Source organism: Papio anubis, chromosome 7, assembly GCF_008728515.1.
Source record: "Papio anubis isolate 15944 chromosome 7, Panubis1.0, whole genome shotgun sequence".
Lineage (NCBI taxonomy): Eukaryota > Metazoa > Chordata > Mammalia > Primates > Cercopithecidae > Papio > Papio anubis.
Window position 1 is genome coordinate 31,030,969 of NC_044982.1, and position 20,664 is coordinate 31,051,632.

Below are 20,664 nucleotides of genomic sequence, written 5' to 3' on the forward strand. Positions count from 1 at the left end.
GAACAAAGGCAGGTAACTCAGGCTCCATCAGAGTCAATATTCAGAACGTATCAGGACAAGATGGCCTATAAGAAGATGGCCTAGGAGAAAATTCTAGAATAACTACTCCTCCCAACAATATAACCCTGAGTGTGTGCATGATATTGGATGCTGGAGTGACAGGGATGAACCAAATCTGTTCTTAGAACTACTTTTAGGCAAATTTTTTAAAAACCATAAACCTCACAGCAACTCTTCTATCTTATCTGTCGTTAATTCCATTTCACAGATGGGGAAATTAAAATATATATGTTAAAATTTCCATTCTTAGGTTTTTTTGAACTATCAATGCCAAGAGGAATGGAAAGATAATCGTTATATATTTTTGAGTGCTTACTATAAGCCAGGCACCATGCCTAAGGTTTTATATCGTTTCCTCATTTACTCCTTGCCATTCCCCATCATAAGTGTTAGGAGTCAGTCTTCTCCATTTTGCAGATGAAGAAACAGGCACAATGAGATTAACCTACTAGCCCAAGGTCACAAGGCATGTGTTAAGTTCAGAGCTAGGATCTGAACGCAGGCCTTTGAACTCCAAAACTAGAACACTTAGCCACATAGGCTACCACTTCTGCAAGTGTGAGAGCCTAGTCCTTTCAAAAGAAGGTTGGATCTCCCTATTCCTGACTCCAGGCCACTCAGTATTCCATTCCCAGCATCCAGCCCAGGCCTTGTGGGTTCTGGAAACATTTAAATTCAGAGATTTTTTTAATATATATTTGCCAACAGTGTTGCCAGGCACTATGCTGTATAATAAATACAGGTATCATATATAATTATGTATATATACACAAGTGTCATTATTTACTCTCTGATCCTAAAAAGAATCTTGCAAGAAGTAATTATGCTTCTTTTGCAGAAAAAAAAAAAAAAAAAAAAAGAGAGCTCAGAAACACTAACTAGCTTGTCACACTGTCAAGCCATCACACAGTTTAGTACCACCAAAGCTAGGGTTGAGATCCAGGGCCATGTCCCTTCGAATCCCATAAGCAAACCACTATATCACGCTACCTAGAACTGGGGGGAATGAAGACTTAAAAGTCATCCCAGGTTCTGCCAAGACAGACTTAGAAACCGTATCATCTTGAGGTCCAACATGCTTAGGGAACTCCCTTACCGGGTAGTGCCAGATCACCATGCGATTCAGCAGAGTGGACAAGGCATAAAAAGCACCAGCATTCAGACCTGAAGGAGGGAGTGAGAAATACAACATTAGGGTCAGCTTTCTTCTGGGCCATTGCTAACTTCTCCCCCAGCATCTGGGGGGTGGGCAGAAATCCTCATCCCACTGCCACTCTGAGCAGCATCCTCAGAGAAGAAAACACCAGGGAGGTCTGAGGCTACTCTGCAGTTTTCTCAAATAAATACTTCAAAACAACCAAAAGTAACCATTTAACCTTCCCTTAGCCACACACTATTGTTCTCTGATCCCCTTAATTTGCCCTGGAAAATAGACTCTGTTGAGTATTACTCCCAGGGCAGAGTCATCTACATTCTTCTTAAGCATTAGGTAGATCTAAGGGGTGGTCAGTAGGACTCCTGGACACCCTCCTCCTCCTCCTGATGACCCTGCCCCTTCTTGAGGCTGCTCCAGACCTCTGACCTCTGACACCACTCCCTCTGCAGGTGGTTTCTCTCCTCTTTCTCCATTCCTTCTCCAACTTTCTTTGCTGATTCAATGTCACACAAAATCTATTACATGAAACTAGAAGAGACCCTAAAGAGCATTCAGTTGACTCTCCTACTTTACCAATTCATTCACCAAAGGAGCACCTAGAATATGCTGTGAAAGGCTGTATCTTTAGCCAATAAGGTCATTTGCCCAAAGCCATACGGCAAGTGAGTAGCTGAGACTGGAACTGACCCAAAGGAGCAAAGGCCTCCTGGCCTCCTTTCAATGGTGGTGATGGTGATGATGACAATGGCAGCTGCACACACCTATGAATTAGACACTTTATAACAATCCTAGAAAGTAGGTAGCATTATCATCACCATTTTAGAGATAACAAAGATGCGCACACAGTTAAAACAACAAATACAACCACTCCATAATGCCCACCGGGGGTCTTTCTAACGTTAACTAAACATTGAGGCTCACAGACTACCACCGGCACGCTCTATATTAGATTCACTTGGGAGGGTGTAAGTCAGGACACAGCTTGTGGGCAGGGCAGCCTCAGGAGTTCCTCTTCGATGGAACCAATCCATAGAACCCCAGTTCACACAGCCTTCCAGAAGCTACTCTCTTTCTGATGATGGCTAACATGCAAGGAAAGGTAAGTATGGCAACCACCCTAGCTTAATGCTCACAGGCGCCACCATTACTTGCAACAATTCTGTAGGCGTAGCTTCCAGGGGTCCCATAAGTGACAGGCCAGTGAAAAGAGTCATTGTACTCAGGGAAGCACAAAGAATGGCTTCCCACAAGAATGAATAAGTCTCCCTGTCCATTTGTATCACCAGAGGACATTTTTATCATAAGCAATGTTGCCTAAAGGTAGTTACACACTCCCTTTATCAGGTTCCCAGGGGGTAAAAGATACAAAGTTAAGCAAAGGTCAAATTCTCTTGCAAAATGGGAAATAATTTGTTTTGCAATCACACAGCTATTAAGTGATGGAGCTGGATTTGAACTCAGGCCGTGTGGCTCCAGAGTTCTTAATCACTCTGCTTTACATCCTCACAAAGCTGACTCTTGAATCAGATTTTCTCAGGTCAGGTCACTGAACAATTTCCTCATGTTCCAGCCTCTCCCAGTGGGTTACCCCAGGAATGCAACAAGGTTGGGCCCAATGCAGCCTCCTGAGCAGCACAGAGCCACAGTGGGCCAATAAACCCAGACATGTCCCCACATGTCACTACAACTGTCAGGCTGATGGTTGCAATGATCATGAGGCTCTCAGCAACATCTCATTCAAGCAGCATTCCCATCTAATCTTCATAGCACACACTCAGCCACTTAGAAAGTCCATTTCTGAGTCAAGAGGTCCCACAAGGAGACATTCCTGAAAAGCCAAGTGAGGCGGAGTATGGGAAGGAGAAGAAAGAAAACAGTCTCCTCCCCTCTTCCCATTCATTCCTCCCGCTCCTCTCTAAGCCTCTTGCCCTAGTCTGACACTGAAAAGGGTGAGGAATGTTCCAACTCAGGCTTAGCTTCAGGTGGAACAGTTGCTCTCCTAACTGGGATGAGCCAAGGAGGGCAGAATCCACAGAAAAAGGAAGGAAATTATCCAGAAGGACTGGGAGCAAAAAAATATATATATACACCAATGCTTTCACTGGTCCTGATAAAGGTCTGGAGAACAGAGTGCTGAACGAGTTGACCCATACTGCTGCAGCTGAGTGGTTTTTCTGGGGCTCAGTGGTTTAGTGAAATAGTTTCCAAAGTGTGGTCTCTGTTCCACCCCAGACCTACTGCAGCAGAAACTCTGGGAGTGAGGTCCCTGGCAATCTGCATTTGAACAAGCCTCCCAGGTGATTCTGATCGTGCTCCAGGTGGAAGCACTGGCTCCCTAGAGCAGTGTGGTTAACCAACAGCCCTCCCTGCTCCAGGCCAGACAGGAGACTGAACTGGGGTTAAAGGGGGGTGGGAAGGAAGGAAGAGCAGGGGTTCATCCTGGAAGGCTGCCAATCTGTTCCACTGTTTCTGCAGCCCCACCTTAGAGGAATCAGGAGCTTATGCATGTGTTCTGAATCCATCTTTGGTCTAGATGTCCCTCACCATTTTGTCAAAGTTTGCCAGACATGGTTAACCAAGTCCACTCTACTGCCTAAACACAGGGGTTGGGCATTCCACACAGAAGGGCAGGAATGAAATGCATGCTCCTTCCTGTGTGAGTACCTCTTATAGGAGTACAGGTGACTGCATTCTATTCAGGTCTGATCATCCTCAGCAAGGTGAGCCTGCTGGGCCAGGGAAGAGAAAACGTGATCTCCCCTGAAAGGCCTGGTCATTCCTGGAATCAGTCGCCTGGGAGAAGTGCCACTTACTGAGAAGGCAGGCTTTAGAGAGGCAGAAAGGACTCTGTCATCATTCTGAGTCTCTTTCTCTCCTTTGTCAAAAACAATGTTTTTCTTTGTAAAAAAATTTTTGGGGTCTCACTATGTTTACCAGGCTGGTCTTGAATTCCTGGCCTCAAACGATCCTCCCACTTTGGCCACCCAAAGTGCTGAGATTACAAGTGTGAGCCACCAAGCCCAGCCAATAACAGTTTTATTCAAACTGTGTTCCAGTGACTACTGACATTAGAAGTCCTTAAAGTTTAAAAATGCAGATTTTGAGGCCCTACCATAGACCTACTGAATCAGAATCTCTTGGAATGGGGCCCAGGAATCTGCATCTTTAGCAACTACAACAATAAAACCCCAATGCACTTGTTAAAATGTCTGGAATTTGAGAATACATGACCTTCAAGATGCAAAAGATCAGGGACCAGACCCAGGCTCCCAGGTGGTGGGGTTAACATGGAGGCAGCTGGGATGGGAAGGGGCTTCAAGACCCATCAGACAGCTACCTCAGAGGTTCTCAACTCTGCTGCAAGTCAGAATTATCTGGAATGCTGGGAGAAAGCAGATTCCTAGGCCCCAAACCAGACTTTCTGAATTTGAATTTCCAGAAATCTATGTACACATTCAATCAAGCACTCCAGGAGGTCCTGTCCTCAAGGAAGTCTGGGAAACACTGACCCCAGATCATATCTTTGGGTTTTGGTTATTCTGCATTTCCCTTTAGTTCCTGTTTTAAAGGGCCAGCCTGATCTTGACAAAGCTCCCAGGAATCCGGAGAAGGATTTTATGCCCACTCTTCAGCTAGGATTTTAGAGGGGGCATGAAGCCCCCTCCCTAGGCCCATGTAGGTGGAACAATGATAAAGCACTGAGAGCCCCAAGGGAAGGTGAACCTTGGGATACACAAGTCAAGACTTTGAGTTCAGATGCCAGAGGCATTGGAAGTTTATTCAGAAGCATGAATAATCTTGCTGGCGGCAAGGCTGGGGCATAACTATGGAAAAAGTATGCCCTTTGAGTATGCCATTTTCTAGAAGAGAAGCCTTTTCAACAATTCTTTTCAACAGGGCAGTTGTCATGCCATTGATCATAAGACATTAGAGGAGGCCATGTGAATGCAAGACTCAGAGACACAAAGAGAAGGTAGCCAGAGGAAGGTTCCCTTCTCCATCCCACCCCACCCCACCCTACTGTGAAACACACCAAAGACACTGTCAGACACGTGGAATTTCTGGTTCCCTGAGTCTTCCCGCATTGCCAAAGTTGAAGGAGAGAGGGAGGGTGTTTTACGGGCAGTTTCTTACTGATGTGATATTTCAGCAACATCAAACCCAAGCTCAACCCCTGCATCTCTTCCCCTCTAAACTGAATTGCCAGATTTCAAAAAAAAAATAGCAAATAAATACATCTGTAATAAATAATAGTTCTTAGTTAAATATGCCACAAATATTGCATAAGACATATTTATATTAAAAGTATTTGTTGTTTATCTGAAATTCAAATTAACTGGATGATCTTCATTTTATCTCTCAACCCTACCTCTAAGAGTGTAGCCAGAAGTCTAGGGAAAAAGCCAGCAACACTTGCCCCCTCGATTTACTCCAAGGCCTTCAATTATTGCTGCACCTCAGCTCTGGGCAGTTGACTCATCGGCTTGGAGAACCACTTGGAAAGCCACTGCAAATACAATACCACCAGCTGCAGGACAGTTACTCCTCCTCTTAGTGAAATCTGGTTTGGACCAAAGAAGCAATGCTGGAAATCAGTAAGTTTACCAATGCAATAGCATTGTAGTCTGGCAATGGCAGATTGGCAGTCTGGAGGCATGTCATGTCTTTATTCTCAACTGCATTAAAAGCTTTCACTTCCATTCAGAACACTCTAATGGGAAGTAAGTGTCATTACTGTTTTCTAGTGGAGGTGGAGAGTATTAAAGAGATGAAGGATGGGCAGCACAGATGGGTGAAGGTAGTACACTCAGTAACTGGCAGAGCTGACACCAAAACTCAGACCTCCCATTTCTTACGAGCCAGCTCTGAACTTACGAGTCTAGCACTCAAGGCTCTTAACCCAACACATGTCCAAGCATGTCCAATATATGTGCCTGTGAAATGCTGTTGTCTGTTTAATTCCCAGCCACATGCTCTTTAAATGCATATAATTCAGAGCTAAATATGAACACTACATGTACAATGTAAAAAGTATGAAGCATTTCATTCTTCAAAGCCCAATATGAAACTGCAAGGGGATTAGGAGGATTGGGGTAATTCCGGAGGATTTCAAAGCATCTAGTTGAATTGACAGAGGGCATTTTAGAAAATTATTTTTGTTGGGAGGCCGAGGCGGGCGGATCACCTGAGGTCAGGAGTTTGAGACCAGCCTGGCCAACGTGGTGAAACCCTGTCTCTACTAAAAACAAAAATTCCCTGGGTGTGGTGGCAGGTACCTGTAATCCCAGCTACTCGGGAGGCTGAGTCAGGAGAATTGCTCAAACCTGGAAGGTGGAGGTTGCAGTGAGCTGAGATCATGCCACTGCACTCCAGCCTGGGTGACAGAGCAAGATTCTGTTAAAAAAAAAAAAAAAATTGTTTTTGTTTTTGTTTAATTCGGAACAAACACAGTAGGAGAAGAAAGCAAAGATTAACAGTTGGAGTAAGTGCTTATAGCTCTTGCCCTATGGGCAAGAAACTAAATCTCTAGAGCCTCAGTTTCCTCATGTCTAAAATGAAACAAAGGGCTTATGTCATGGGTTAGTTTTGAAAATTTAATGAGATAATACATGTAAAGCAATTAACATGATTCTTCAATCAAAATTTGTTTCAAATCTGTGATTAAGTCTAAGAATCATTTTCTTTTTGGCAAAGAGCCCCACATGGACATCATATTCTCCAGAGTTTCCTTTCAACATTTTCAGCCAGCCTCTTGTTCACCCCAACTCTTATCCCCACTGCAGGCAGCTACAATGTTAAGCAGTGCCACTGATTGTTTTCAACAAATGCCCTGGCAATAGGGCTTTTCCCATGAGCAAACTCCAAGTCAGGTCAAATAACGACATGTCCAGGGCTTTTCTGGGGACCTGCTAGGTAGGTCAAATAGTACTTCTCAGGGGTGGAGCGCCAAATCGACTTTGCTCCCTCCAGTGGCTATGAGGCAGTTGGTTTGCACAGCAACACGGCTATGAGGCTGCTGGATGTCACAGCCCCATAGCTGCAAGGCTGTAGCAGTCAAGGCTACTGCAGAGCCTGGGAGAAGGGGATTGGAATAGGGCAAGCGAAAACACAAGGCCCACTGTTCTTACTGATATTTAGCCATTTCTTTTGAATAAACGCTGCTTGGATTGTTGCACGTCATTTGTTTAAAGTTCTGAAACAATTCATTTTGACATTTTTTGCCATCGTTCTTGTTTTTATAGAGGAGTGGATTTTCTAAGGTCCTTACTCCACCATTCAGGAAGTGCTTTCCTATTTATTTCCTGGGTTATCATTTTATCAAATAGATAAGGAAAAGTGTCCAGGAGTACAGGATTAAAACTACTCTGTCAGATTAAAGACCATGTGAGCAATCAGCCATGCGAGAGGAAGGAGGAGGAGTAGCTTTGCTCCCCACAGCATGGCCTAGGCTTGAGCCCCTCAAAGACCAGGAGTAACAATGTTCCTGGTACATTTTGTCTGTTTCTTGTTCTCATGAGTCAGTGACCTGGCCCTAACACCAACAATCTCCAGCACTGAGGACCATAGCCTTTGGAATGGGACCACTGCCCAGTTATCACCACTGTCACCATTTTCAGCCACAGAAAATATTTATGAAGTACTCATCTGCCCTAGAATCCCAGGTGGGCCTCAAATACCCTCTTGTTAGATGCAACAAAGTTTATGGTTGTCAGAAGTCAATGCACTCACAATATCTAACTCTAGCAAAAGTAAAAGCTCTTAGAGTCATGGAATCCTGAGTCTACAAGGGCCCCCAAAGGTCATCTGGTTTCACTATCCATCTTCAGCCTGAGATCCCCTACAACATTCCCACCAAGAGGTTCGTCCCATCTATGCTTGAACACCTCCCAGTGATGGGGAAATTGTAACTTCCTTAGTTGCACGTCTCTAAGCTTTGGAAACTTTGTCTTTGTTTTGCGGATGAATGGGGAGACATACTCAGAGAATTGAGAAACTGGAGGAAATGAGGAATGGAGGATCGAGATCTTGAAGACGAACCTGGTCATCTATGGCTATTCCAGATGAAAGGTCACCTAATTTCTATGTATGCCTGAAAAACAGGATTGCCCCTCTACCAGGATGAAGCCACCTCTTATCTAGTGTCTCAGCAAATAAACGTTTCAGTTGATATAAAATGTATTGATGAGCCTAAAATGAAACTCTGGAACAATTCTAGGAAGGACCATCAGCAATTATAGAACAGGCATTAAGAATGCAGATTTTGGCTGGGCGCAGTGGCTCACACCTGTAATCCCAGTACTTTTTGAGGCCGAGGCAGGCGGATCACCTGAGGCCAGGAGTTTGAGACCCCAGCCTGGCCAACATGACAAAACCCCAGCTCTACTAAAAATACAAAAATTAGTCGGGCATGGTGGTGCATGCCTGTAATCCCAGCTATTCGGGAGGCTGAGGCAGAAGAATTGCTTGAGCAGGGGAGGCAGAGGCTGCAGTGAGCCAAGATCACACCACTATACTCCAGCGTGGGCAACAAGAGGAAAACTCTGTCTCAAAAAAAAAAAAAAAAAAAAAAGAATGAGGCTTTGGAGTTAGACGAACTTGTATTTGAACTCTGGCCCTGCCACTTGAAAGTTGTGTGACCTTGGGCTAGTTATTTGACCACTCTGAGTTTAGTTTCCTCATCTGTTAAATAGGGATAATTTTAGTACCAACATCACGTAGGTGTACTGGAAGTTAAATAAAATCAGATATGAAAAGCACCTGGCACAGAGTAAGCACTGTTGTTGTTATAAAGCAATAGCTTTTGAGTCTGTAGGCAACATGAAGCCATGGCCAACTGGGGTTTCACTAAGAATAAGTCATGTCAAACTAATTTCATTTCTTTGTTTCATATGGTTACTGTACATGTCACACATTTGCTAACTCTTGGTTTTAATCAAACTTTAACTGGTGGATTAAATGACCAAATGTAGGCTGAATAGCAATAAAGGTGGGTAGATATGTAGCAGCTTGAACTAAGGGTACTAACTAATAGACTGGCATTCAGCTGGAGGACACTCTTTAGTGGAATGCCATGAGGCTCTGTCTTTGCCCTTGTTCGATCCAACGATCTTATTACAGGTTTGAAAGAAGATACAGAAAACACCATGCTGGGAAAGAAAGCCAACACATTAGCATTAAGATTCCAATTTATCTTTCCAAGAGCCAAGCAAATGAAATGAAAGAGGGATGTTGTTGTACAATCAGATAAAATAGAAGTCAATTACAGGATGAGGGAGGACTGGTTGAGGAGAGACTGATGTGGCAAGACACATATATGCATGCATGCATTAATTAATTTATGAATTTAGTAACTACTCAAATAGTCACTTGAGGCCAGTCACTGCTGAGGAACTATAAAGATGAAAAACATAAATCCACAATCTTTGAGAGTTCAGTCTAACGGGGAAATAGACCTGCAAAATTTTTTTTTAATGACAGATGTTAAGGTGTATAAGGAATAGCATGGTAAGAGAGGGAAAGTTTTACCTACTACTGCTTTACAAAAGTGATACTGAGATGAGACTTGGAGGACCAACAGGCATTTGTCAGATAACCTGACATGGGAAGAAATTATTTTCTAGGTGGACTTTACAGCACATGCAAAGGCCCTTGGGCATAGCTGGGTCCTCTGGATTGACCCTAGACAACAACTTTCCAAGCACATTTGGGGCTTTGGAAAGAGTAATATGTGAAGACACATCAGGCCTCTTGTCTAACATTTCCAGTTCTAATGCATTCCTAGACACATTGGCGCCTTACCATAGGTGATGACAAGCAGCACAAAGTTGAGGTTTTTGAAGAGCTGGGCGATGGAACCTAAGTACGAGGCATCAGGAGAGGTCAAGGCATAGCTCAGGGATTGGGCCCTGCTGGGGGGATATTTAGGTTTCTCCTTGAACACTGAAAGGAAAAAAACAGAGATGGCTGGAATTTCCCATGGTCCCACCCCAGCAGAGCTGGTTCCACATGAGTGAAAGCTGCTCCATCATCTGAGAGGAGCTAAGACTCCCACAGGAAATATTAATTCTTCAATTAAACCCTTAACAGCCCTCTTCTTGAAGCTGCTTCTCATTGTTTGAGGCTGAGTGAATGGTCCTTTTATACTTTTTTTTCTTTTTCTTTTTCTTTTTTTGAGACGGAGTCTCGCTCTGTCACCCAGGCTGGAGTGCAGTGGCACCATCTTGGCTCACTGCAACCTCCACCTCCTGGGCTCAAGCCATTCTCCTATCTCAACCCCCTGAGTAGCTGAGACTACAGGCATATGTGCCACCACACCTGGATAATTTTGTGTGTTTTTCATAGAGTCGGGGCTTTGCCATGTTGCCCGGGCTGGTCTCAAACTCCTGAGCTCAAGCAATTTGCCTGCCTCGGCCCCCCAAAGTGCTGGGATTACAGGCGTGAGCCACTGCACCTGGCCTGATTACTTTTTCCTTTTCTTCTCTTTTCTTTTTTTTTTTTTGAGACGAAGTCTCGCTCTGCTGCCCAGGCTGGAGTGCAGTGGCATGATCTTCACTCACTGCAGCCTCCACCTCCCAGGTTCAAGCGATTCTTGTGCCTCAGCCTCCTGAGTAGCTGGGACCATAGGCATACACCACCACCATGCCTGGCTAATATTTGTATTTTTAGTAGAGACGGGGTTTCGCTATGTGGGCTAGGCTGGTCTTGAACTCCTGACCTCAACTGATCCGCCCACCTTTGCCTCCCAAAGTGCTGGGATTACAGGAATGAGCCACCACGCCCAGCCCTGATTACTTTTTTTAGTGACCTCTGGAAGGCTGAAATTATTGGACCTCTCAGGCAGTGTTCAAAGATCAAGGAAACGCATAATAACCAGCAAATAACATACCACAGAGAGCTGAAAAAACACACTAGCAACACAAAGCTAAAGCTTTGGGATTGGTGAGCCCAGTTAATGGCTTAGTGCCACAGCTCCTCTCAAGGGGAAAGGGACTATGTTGCCCATGCTTAGCACAGAGCATGGCATGCAGCAGCTGATAAATATTCCCTGAATAACTGAAAGGGGTCTTTTTCTGCAGGAAAAAAAAAAAAAAATCTAGGGTCCATTCCTCGTTTCTCAAAGTCTGAATCAGACCTTTGCCTCATGATAGAAACAAGAAGATTAATACATGCTTCTCCATTGACTGTATTGATGGCCAGTCCATTTTCTAGAGGGCAGATCAGTTTAACTAGCTGTTTGGCTAAAGTGGTTCCCCTATTAAATCTAAATAAGTGGCCAGGAGTGGTGGCTCACTCCTATAATCCCAGCACTTTGGGAGACCAAGGCAGGTGGATCTCTTGAGGTCAGGAGTTCAAGACTAGCCTGGCCAACATGGTAAAACATCATGTCTACTAAAAATAGGCGTGTTAAAACACTTTGTCTACTAAAAATACAAAAATTAGCCAGGTGTGGTAGCACACACCTGTAGTCCCAGCTACTCGGGAGGCTGAGGCAGGAGAATCACTTGAACCCGGGAGGCAGAGGTTGCAAGGTTGCAGTGCACCACGATTGCACCACGTACTCCAGCCTGGGCTACAGAGTGAGACTCTGTATCAAAAGAAAAAGAGAAAAATTTCCAAATAAGCACCTTGTGGCCTCCTCCACACCCCAAAAGAATGTTCCTGAAAGGTCAGTAGACTGTCGCCACTTAGAGGAAGGCGTGGAAATGAAATTTACTCTCCTGGCAGATCAAAGGGGCCCTCCACCCAGAAAATGCCCTTGCACAGACTTCAGAGCCCTGCTTCCTCCTTCCATAGAAACTGTGCTGGATATTATAGTTGGGAGCCTCTCATCAATTGTCTTGCCTCTTCACCTTCCCTTCAATAGGGGGAAAGAATGCAAGGCAAAAAGTTTGCTTATCTTTACATCAGCAGGTGTTGGCTTAACGATTTGGCAACCACGAACCAGAATTCAGATAAGATTTTTCAGGTCTTTACTCAATTAGCGACTATCCATCTGTGCTTGATAATAAAATGCCCAAACAGAAATGTCCTACCTCCAGATTTTCAACTGCAAAGGACCAGGCCCTCATCTGCTTGAGAATTTGGAGCTGGACATATAATTTGAAACTCAAAGTCTGGCTAAGAGGCCCATGGCTGTATCATTCTTCCCTGCTCTCATCCACACCTCCCTTGCTTCTCACCTTACCAGGAACACCAAGGTCTCTGTCTAATACATTCTGCCAGCTTTTAAACCCATTAGACAGCCTTTCTCATCCTGGATTCTTGGCAGGGAACAACGCAATGAGAACGGTTGAATGAGGTACCCAATTATAGAACTGCTTGACTCTGGAGGTGGAGTCAGTAGGCAGGAATGAAACCTTTAACATGTGAGGTGGAACTTCCAGGTATTAGAAAGAAAGCTGGTTAACCTTTAGACGGGTGACTAACTGAAAATAAAAACCTCTGTCTTGCTGGTTCTAAATTTATCATAGCCCATATAATATCACCCAGCTGAGAAAAGGGGATGTAAATTTATCTTACCAAATACCTCAATCATTAAATGCACATGGATGTAAAATATTAACAGTAGTGGCCGGGCGTGGTGGCTCATGCCTGTAATTCCAGCACTTTGGGAGGCCGAGGCAAGTGGATCACTTGAGGTCAGGAGCTCCAGACCAGCCTGGCCAACATGGTGAAACCCCGTCTCTACTAAAAACACAAAAATCAGCTGGGCATGGTGACAGCCGCCTGTAATCTCAGCTACTCGAGAGGCTGAGGCGGAGAATCGCTTGAACCCAGGAGGCAGAGGTTGCAGAGAGCTGAGGTTGCGCCACTGCATTCCAGCCTGGGTGACAGAGCAAGACTCCATTTCCAAAAATAAATAACTAAATAAATAAATAAAACATTAACAGTAGTTATCTGAGGTTCGTGGTTGGAATTAACTTGTACAATGACAAGTTAATGGTCATTCCTTTCTCTATACTTTTTTGTATTTTCTAGATTTTTCTATAATAAGCATACATTACTCTTAAAATTTTTTAAAAAGCAGTAAAGAACTATGATCCTCAAGTATTTTTGGGTTAATCTATGAGATTATTAGTTTTATGGATCAATTTCAGTTTTGTTTTTTCAGAAATTTAGAATAGGGACATAGACAAGCTTAGACTTGAATCCAATCTCTGCCACTTACTAGCTATCTAATCTCGAATAGTTGATATAACTTCCCTTAAGTCTCATTTTTCTCTTTGTTAAATAGGACTGATAGTGGTACCTCACTGACAGGGTTGTTGAAGACTACATGAAATCAGGCATGCTCAGTACAGTGCCTGTGATGGCCTCAGTGCTCAGTGGGTTTCATCAAGGGGACTAGCAGTCTACCCATTACTTCTGATGAGGTAGGACTGGGAACTGGTTAATGACAATTCAACTTTTTCTTAGCCACTAACAAAGTGGATAGGACCAACTAGCATTGTGTCAGGACAACTGCCCAGGCTAAAACATTTGAAGACCATAAGAAGCCCAGACTCCAGTTTCTGTAAATATCCATGGTGTTTCAGGGCATGTTCACACGGGTCCCACCAAGGTCAGCAGAGTCTCCCTGCCCCTTTGCCCCCTGCTGCCCCATCTGTCTACTAATGACCTTACCAATGAAGACAAGGATGAGGAGGAGAGTGGCCACACCTCCTATTATATAGAACATGATGCTGATGTGGTAGGCAAGCTTGTCCCGGTCCTCGACGTTGGGTACCAAAACAGGAGGGACCAAGAACCCAATCGCAATTCCAAGCTATAAGACAGAGACAACCAATCACAGTTATCAATGGCCAAGAGGTGACAACACAAATGTAAAGAGATTCCTAATAAGAAATCTAATTCCCAACTTCCAATCCTTCCTAACACCCATGCAGGGATTATTTCTCACCTCAAAACACCAGGAAAATGTTTCTTCTGACTGACAATTTGGCTTATACATCCTTCTGACCACCCTCACTATCAATGCCTGTTACAAGAATGTGTAATTGATGGTCTCAACGCAGGCTGGCTCTTCTCTAGCTGCAAACTGATGAATGATGGTTCCTCTACTCCCATATCTGGAGTAGAGTAAAATAACATTGTTTCCTTGTGCTACTCCAAATTTTAGTTTCACTGAATCTGTTAACCCAGAGCTGAGAGCCCAGCTGGGGAGAAATTCTATACCCTGCAAGCCCAAGAACTTGCATTCAGTAAGAGTTGGAAGCCTAAAGCTGTTATCACATTTACAAGCATGGAAGCTTCAGTTTATTGTGTGAATAACATAGTAACTTCTAAAGCATCTATAGTGTGAAGTCACACATAACTGCATAAATTCACACACACAGGAGATAGGCACCTAAAAAATGGCTGTAAACACACACACACCCCCAACAAATTAAACCATTTCTTTTTTTTTCTTTTCTTTCTTTCTTTTCTTTTTTTTTTTTTTTTTTTTTGAGACGGAGTCTCGCTCTGTCACCCAGGCTGGAGTGCAGTGGCACAATCTCGGCTCACTGCAAGCTCTGCCTCCTGGGTTCATGCCATTCTCCTGCCTCAGCCTCTGGAGGAGCTGGGACTACAGGCGCCCGCCACCACGCCCAGCTAATTTTTTGTATTTTTAGTAAAGATGGGGTTTCACCGTGTTAGCCAGGATGGTCTCGATCTCCTGACCTCGTGATCCACCTGCCTTGGCCTCCCAAAGTGCTGGGATTACAGGCATGAGCCACCGCGCCCAGCCTTTTTTTTTGAGATGGAGTCTCGCTGTGTCGCCCAGCTGGAGTGCAGTGGTGCAATCTCGGTTCACTGCAACCTCCGCCTCCTGGGTTCAAGCAATTCTCCTGCTTCAGCCTCCCGAGTAGCTGGGACTACAGGCGTGCGCCACGCCTGGCTAATTTTTGTATTTTTAGTAGAGACGGGTTTCACCATGTCGGCCAGGATGGTCTCGATCTCTCCACCTTGTGATCCACCTGCCTCGGCCTCCCAAAGTGCTAAACCATTTCTTATCTGGGTTGGAGTTCAAACTCCAGTGACCTGACCGATAACATGAGTTGAGTGTTTCTGAGGTCAGAAAGACTTGGCCTCAGTACCGACTGGCTGTGATACAATTCGCAAAAGCCCTTCTGCTGCACGTAATATTGAGGCGGAAATGGGAAAACAGCTTGTGAACTCAGGCAAGCTTCAAATTCCAAGAGTGAAGGAAGATGAGTAATTCCTTTGTCGTAAGGTCTCATTTTTCCTTTGTTGTACTTGAAAGAGCTATTGGTAAAGAAACAATTTGCTTTCGCTCCTCATTTTCACATCATCCATCAGCTGCCAATCTGCTGACCCCCTTGATGGGTTTTTCAATGTGTCAGTTACAGTCATTCAAGATGTTTACTAGTGGTTCTCAGTTCTGGAATATTCACAAAAGTGATCACTCATAGTTTCTGTGTAGAACTCTTCATACCAATATGTAATCAATTAACCAAATGCATCTTTAAAACGTACTCTGCCAGATATTTTAGGAAGTACCAAGAGGTACAGGGTTCCTGCCTTCAAGGAGCTTAATAATCTATTAGCAGGAAAAATGTTAAAACAAAAATACAACAGATAACATAACTGGCCATATTTGTGGGTTAAAATGATAGAATATTACAGTTTGAAAGTTCATCTGTAATCCTCTATTATAATTACAAACCCCATAATTACAGGAGAAAACAAAGGCCAGGTGAGGTTAATTGAGCTCTGTGACTTGTTGAGGGTCACCCAGAGTTCTCGCAGAGTGGAGGTGAGAAAGCAGATCTCCTGGCTTCTCTGGCCAGTGCATCCTGGGCCAGAAGCCTTGAGAAAGGCCCAGGCAGGCAGGCTTCCGCAGAAGAGAGGCCTCTTTTGTGTCCTTGGAGCTTTAGCTGATCCTTGGTCATACTGGTTTGTCAGAGTCAGGCTTCTCAACTGCTCATCTTCAAGACTTTAATTGAAGGTAAAAACCAGCCACAAGCAGAGGGGCAAATACAACCTTCTTCATAGCTGGGAAGCTGGGCCCACTCCAGCTCATATATGACCTTCTAACCACTTTGGAGTTGGAGGTCTGGAAGTTAAGTAGAATCTCCCAAGGTCCCATTTGCAAGAGTGAGGAAAGATACGACACCATCTGAGGTTCTGTGACTCTTTCATTTCCAAAGGAAAATCAAAGCTCTGAGATCCCAACACAGGATACCTTAATTCCCAGTTAATCTTCTGCCCCAATAAAGAAATCCTCCCAGCCGGTGTTACACTGTATGCCCTACTCCTCCCGGGCAGCTGGACTCTGTTCATTCCATCTGTACACTAAGCTTGAGGGAGTGCTATTCCACCCCAACTCCAGCTCTTAAGCCTTCTCCAGGCAGCAGGGTGGATGGGTGGGCCCCAGTAGTGGCCTACAGTAACCCCAGCTGGGCAGCAACACTGTCTCATGGTAACCTTTCTCAAGAAGGAAATTGGCTATGGAGGTACATTTATGCCCAGTGTGGAAAACCAAAACATAAGGATTAGACTGTAAGCTGCTTCCTCTTTTGTTTTTTCAAGACATATTTTTGTACTGCTTCTTAAGAGCAGTGTTTAGGGAGAGTCTATTTCTAGTTCCTAGTTTATAAGTTTATAGGTCTGTCCCGTAGTTATGATGGATGGATGGATGGATGGATGGATGGATGGATGGATGAGCAGATGAACATTGGTGGAAAATCCTGTCTACACAAAGCTAGGAATGACACATCTCCCTATTAAGGTCCAGGTTCTTTCTACATTGTACTCATAGTGGTAAGAAAAAAAAAATGTGTATGGGAAAGTAAGGAGAGGCTAGGATACCCTAGTGTATCTTGAGCATCTACTATGCACTGAATATGTAATACAATTCATCTTTTAATTTAACCCCAATAACTTTATTTATTTTTCATTAATTATTATTATTTTTTGAGACAGGGTCTCACTCTGTCACCCAGGCTGGAGCACAGTGGCACGATCTCAGTTCACTGCAACCTCCGCCGCCTCCCAAGTTCAAGTGATTCTCCTACCTCAGCCTCCCAAGTAGTTGGGATTACAGGCACCCACCACCATGCCTGGCTAATTTTTGTATTTTTAGTAGAGACAGGGTTTCCTCATGTTGGCCAGGCTGGTCTCAAATTCCTGACCTCAAGTGATCTGCCTGCCTCAGCGTCCCAAATTCTTGGGATTACAGGCGTGAGCCACTGCACCCAGCCTAACCCCAGTAACTTTGTAACAACAAAAAAGAGAGAGAGGAAAAAAAAAAACAAACAAAAACCTTCTGCTCAGCACCCTGTCCAGGGTCACATAGGCAGCTAGCAGAGGAGCTGGGCTCCTAAGCCAGTTCTGTCTATGTCAGAACCCAGGCTCACTTTGCTGCCTTCCATGAAATGTTGGTGTGATACTAGTCAACACAGAAGTCTACATTTTCACCCATTTGAGTTGTCATTCATTTGATAAGAAACCTCCGGGGTACAAATCAGAGACCTGGGGCCTGAATCAGTGAAACATTAATTTAAAATGTGGGAGAACGCTGCACCTGGAGCGTTTGGCACCTTTCCTGGAGACCCACCTTGGGAAGGCAGATGAATGAATGTCACTGCTAACTGGTTTTGAGTTGACTTACATCCCTGCACTTGTTCTAGTTTTATCATTCTCAACAAAACACAAAGTCATGGGCAAAATACAAAATTCATGGTCAAACCAAGTCACAGTCTTAGCTCTTCTGGAACTTACTTTTCAAAAATTAGGCTCTCTTCATTTTTACCTATTCTATAGCAGTATTTCCCAACCTTGTCCCATAACAAACGTCACTAGTACCAACCCCATTGTTATCCCTCAGGTCTGAGGTGGGTACTAAGTACCTGTATTTTCATATGCAGGCATCCCCATCATCATCAAGGGAGTTGAGGAGACACTGGCCTCTGGAAAAGTGTGGCTCATGCCTCCTAATAGTTTCCATGCAGCTCTGATCCTAGCTATTTTCCATGATAGCCAGCCGTCTTTGGAAAACGTGATCAGATCGTGTACCTCTCCTGCTTAACACCCTGCAGTGACTCCTCTTTTCTTTAAATTAGAGATAAAAATCCGAAGCACAGCCACAAGGTTTTGCACATGGGCTCTGCCTAATGGTCTGACTCTTGTCATCAACTTGTTCCTCAGGACTTTGCTACACTGAGTTCCCTTCTGTCTTTCAAGTGACCACGGGGAGTTTGCACTGGCTCCCCTACCTGGATTAGAATGTCTCCCTGCTGTGTTTCAGCTAGTCAATGCAGATATCCTTCAGGTCTGAGTGCAAATCCTGCTTCCTCAGGAAGGTTGCTCTGATCCCTTACATGAGTTTGGGTTCCTGCATAGGTAATTTTATATTTGTATGATCATTTAATGAACATCTGTCTTCCCAACCAGATTACAAGCTCCATGAGGGCAGGGCTCACACTGATCTCTGGAGCCTGGCACATGATAATACTCATCATAGTAAAACTCATCATAGTAAAAATTACTCAACATAGTAAAAACATAGTAAAAAAAAAAAAAGCTACTCATGTAGCTTTACGTGGAGTATCTCAAGCCTCATAATAATCCCAGAAAGAGGGGTCTAACATCGTCCCAATTTTACAGATGATGAAGCTGAGATGCAAGAAGGCTGACTGACTTGCCCAAGGTCATACAGCTCTAGGTAGCAAGGCTGGAGTTTTCAACACAGTGTTCCAAAGTGAGGTAAGCTTTATAACTATAGTTTACTTCATCCTAATAGAGGGCATTTAACAAAAAATGTGATGAATGAAGGGATGGAGAGGCAGCCTGGGATATTTAATTTTAATTTTCTATTTTATTTTTGCCCTTTCTGCAAACTCAAAGGTGACCTCTAAATGCTACTGCAATGTCAGTAATCAGGAGCATTTCCAGAGCAAATGTCACAGGTAAAAACATGTCTATGTGGTCTGAGGGCCCTGCGTGACAGGGAGAAGCCATACTTTGAATGATGTGTCACTTGTGATTCTAGCTCTTGCATTTGGCAGAGCAAGAATAAAACCAGAAAATCATCAGGCTGCATCTGGGGTAAGATTTCCATACCCAACCCATTACACAACACGACACACACGCTATGCCGGCTGTGAGATCCACGGAACCACTGTTTCCTATCCGCTTGTACCATCCACTGTCCCTATTCACCATTCACAAAGCCCTCAGTCACAATTGAATCACAACCCTAACACACAGATGCCCTCCTAAATCCTACCTATTCATGGGGCCAGAATATGGCCAGGCCATTCAGGGAGGATCCCAGAGCTTCCACAAAAGGCAAGGCAAGGAGCTCTGTGTCCACACAGTGGTAAGGGCTTCAGTCCAAATGGAACAGGAAAAGAACCGGTAGTCCCCATCTGAGCCTCTTGCTGGGTCCCAGGCACCTCATCCTCTTGACCCAAGCCACTGGCAAGGTGGATCCTGTTCTTGTTAGGAGACAACCACCTCCATAAACAGGTTCTCGCCTACCGAAACTCATTCCTCTCCCAATGTGCACTGCTATTCAGACAAACGCAAGCCCACCCTCACCCCTAGGGCTGGGCCCCAATTTGCTCAAGCCAATTGGCTCATTCCTCTCCCTTGGGCACAGTCATTGGGTATGGCTGGACATGTTCCCTTAGATTTCAGGTCTCTCAGGAGCTATCTTCCTAGTGCTGAGTCAAAAATGTCCCACACTTCATAAACATGTAAAATGCCATGTATCAAATAATAATAAAAATATACATATATATTATATATACAAAATAAATACATATAAAAAATATTTTATATATATATATATCCCTTTATTGAGCCAGCAGCTTTCTTTGCACCAGGGTCCCTGAGGTTGAAGGCTTCCATCAAATTTGGTTTCTTCATGACCTAATCTGGGGCTTGCCTCATACCCAGGCTATGTTACTTTTATTTTTTAAATTAAAAACAATTTTTTTTTGAGACGAAATCTTGCTCTGTCACCAGGCTGGAGTGCAGTGGCACAATCTCGGCTCACTGCAACCTTCGCCTCCTGACTTCAAGCAATTCTCCCGCCTCAGCCTCCCAAGTAGCTGGAACTACAGGATCATGCCACCATACCTGGCTGATTTTTTACAATTTTTTGTGCAATTGGGGTCTCTCACTATGTTGCCTAGGCTGGTCTCAAGTGGTCCTCCCATCTCAGCTTCCCAAAATATTGAGATTACAGGCATAAGCCACCGTACCTGGCCTTATGCTATTTTTAAATGAATCTCCCACTTCTTCTCCTTTCTCCTTCAACATTCCTCAGAGACATCATCATATTAATATAGTGGTTAAAGGCTCAGGGTCAGGGGTCAGAAAGATCTCAATTCAAAACTCGGCTCTACCAGTTACTAGAGCTTGACAAGTTAATTGACCTCTCTGTGTGTTTCCTAATCCACAAGAGGAAGAAAATACCATCTAGCTCATCAGGCTGA

General features: G+C 44.2%; 1 protein-coding gene across 8 annotated transcripts in view; it reads right to left on the reverse strand.

Moving 5' to 3' along the window:
* FLVCR2 (FLVCR heme transporter 2) overlaps positions 1-20,664 on the reverse strand; it is an 81,391-nt gene that overhangs the window by 13,677 nt on the left and 47,050 nt on the right. For 7 of the 8 annotated variants that reach the window (XR_649926.3, XM_017961376.3, XM_031667968.1 and 4 more), the window contains 3 exons: positions 13,841-13,982; positions 10,016-10,156; positions 1,157-1,224 (listed from right to left, as the gene is read on the reverse strand). Coding sequence is in view for 7 of the 8 variants with exons in the window: in XM_017961376.3 (XP_017816865.1) it covers positions 1,157-1,224; positions 10,016-10,156; positions 13,841-13,982 (351 nt within the window). In the remaining variant the exon portion in view is untranslated. The remainder of the gene's footprint in view (positions 1-1,156; positions 1,225-10,015; positions 10,157-13,840; positions 13,983-20,664) is intronic. The other variant, XM_009211986.3, reaches the window with a different exon arrangement.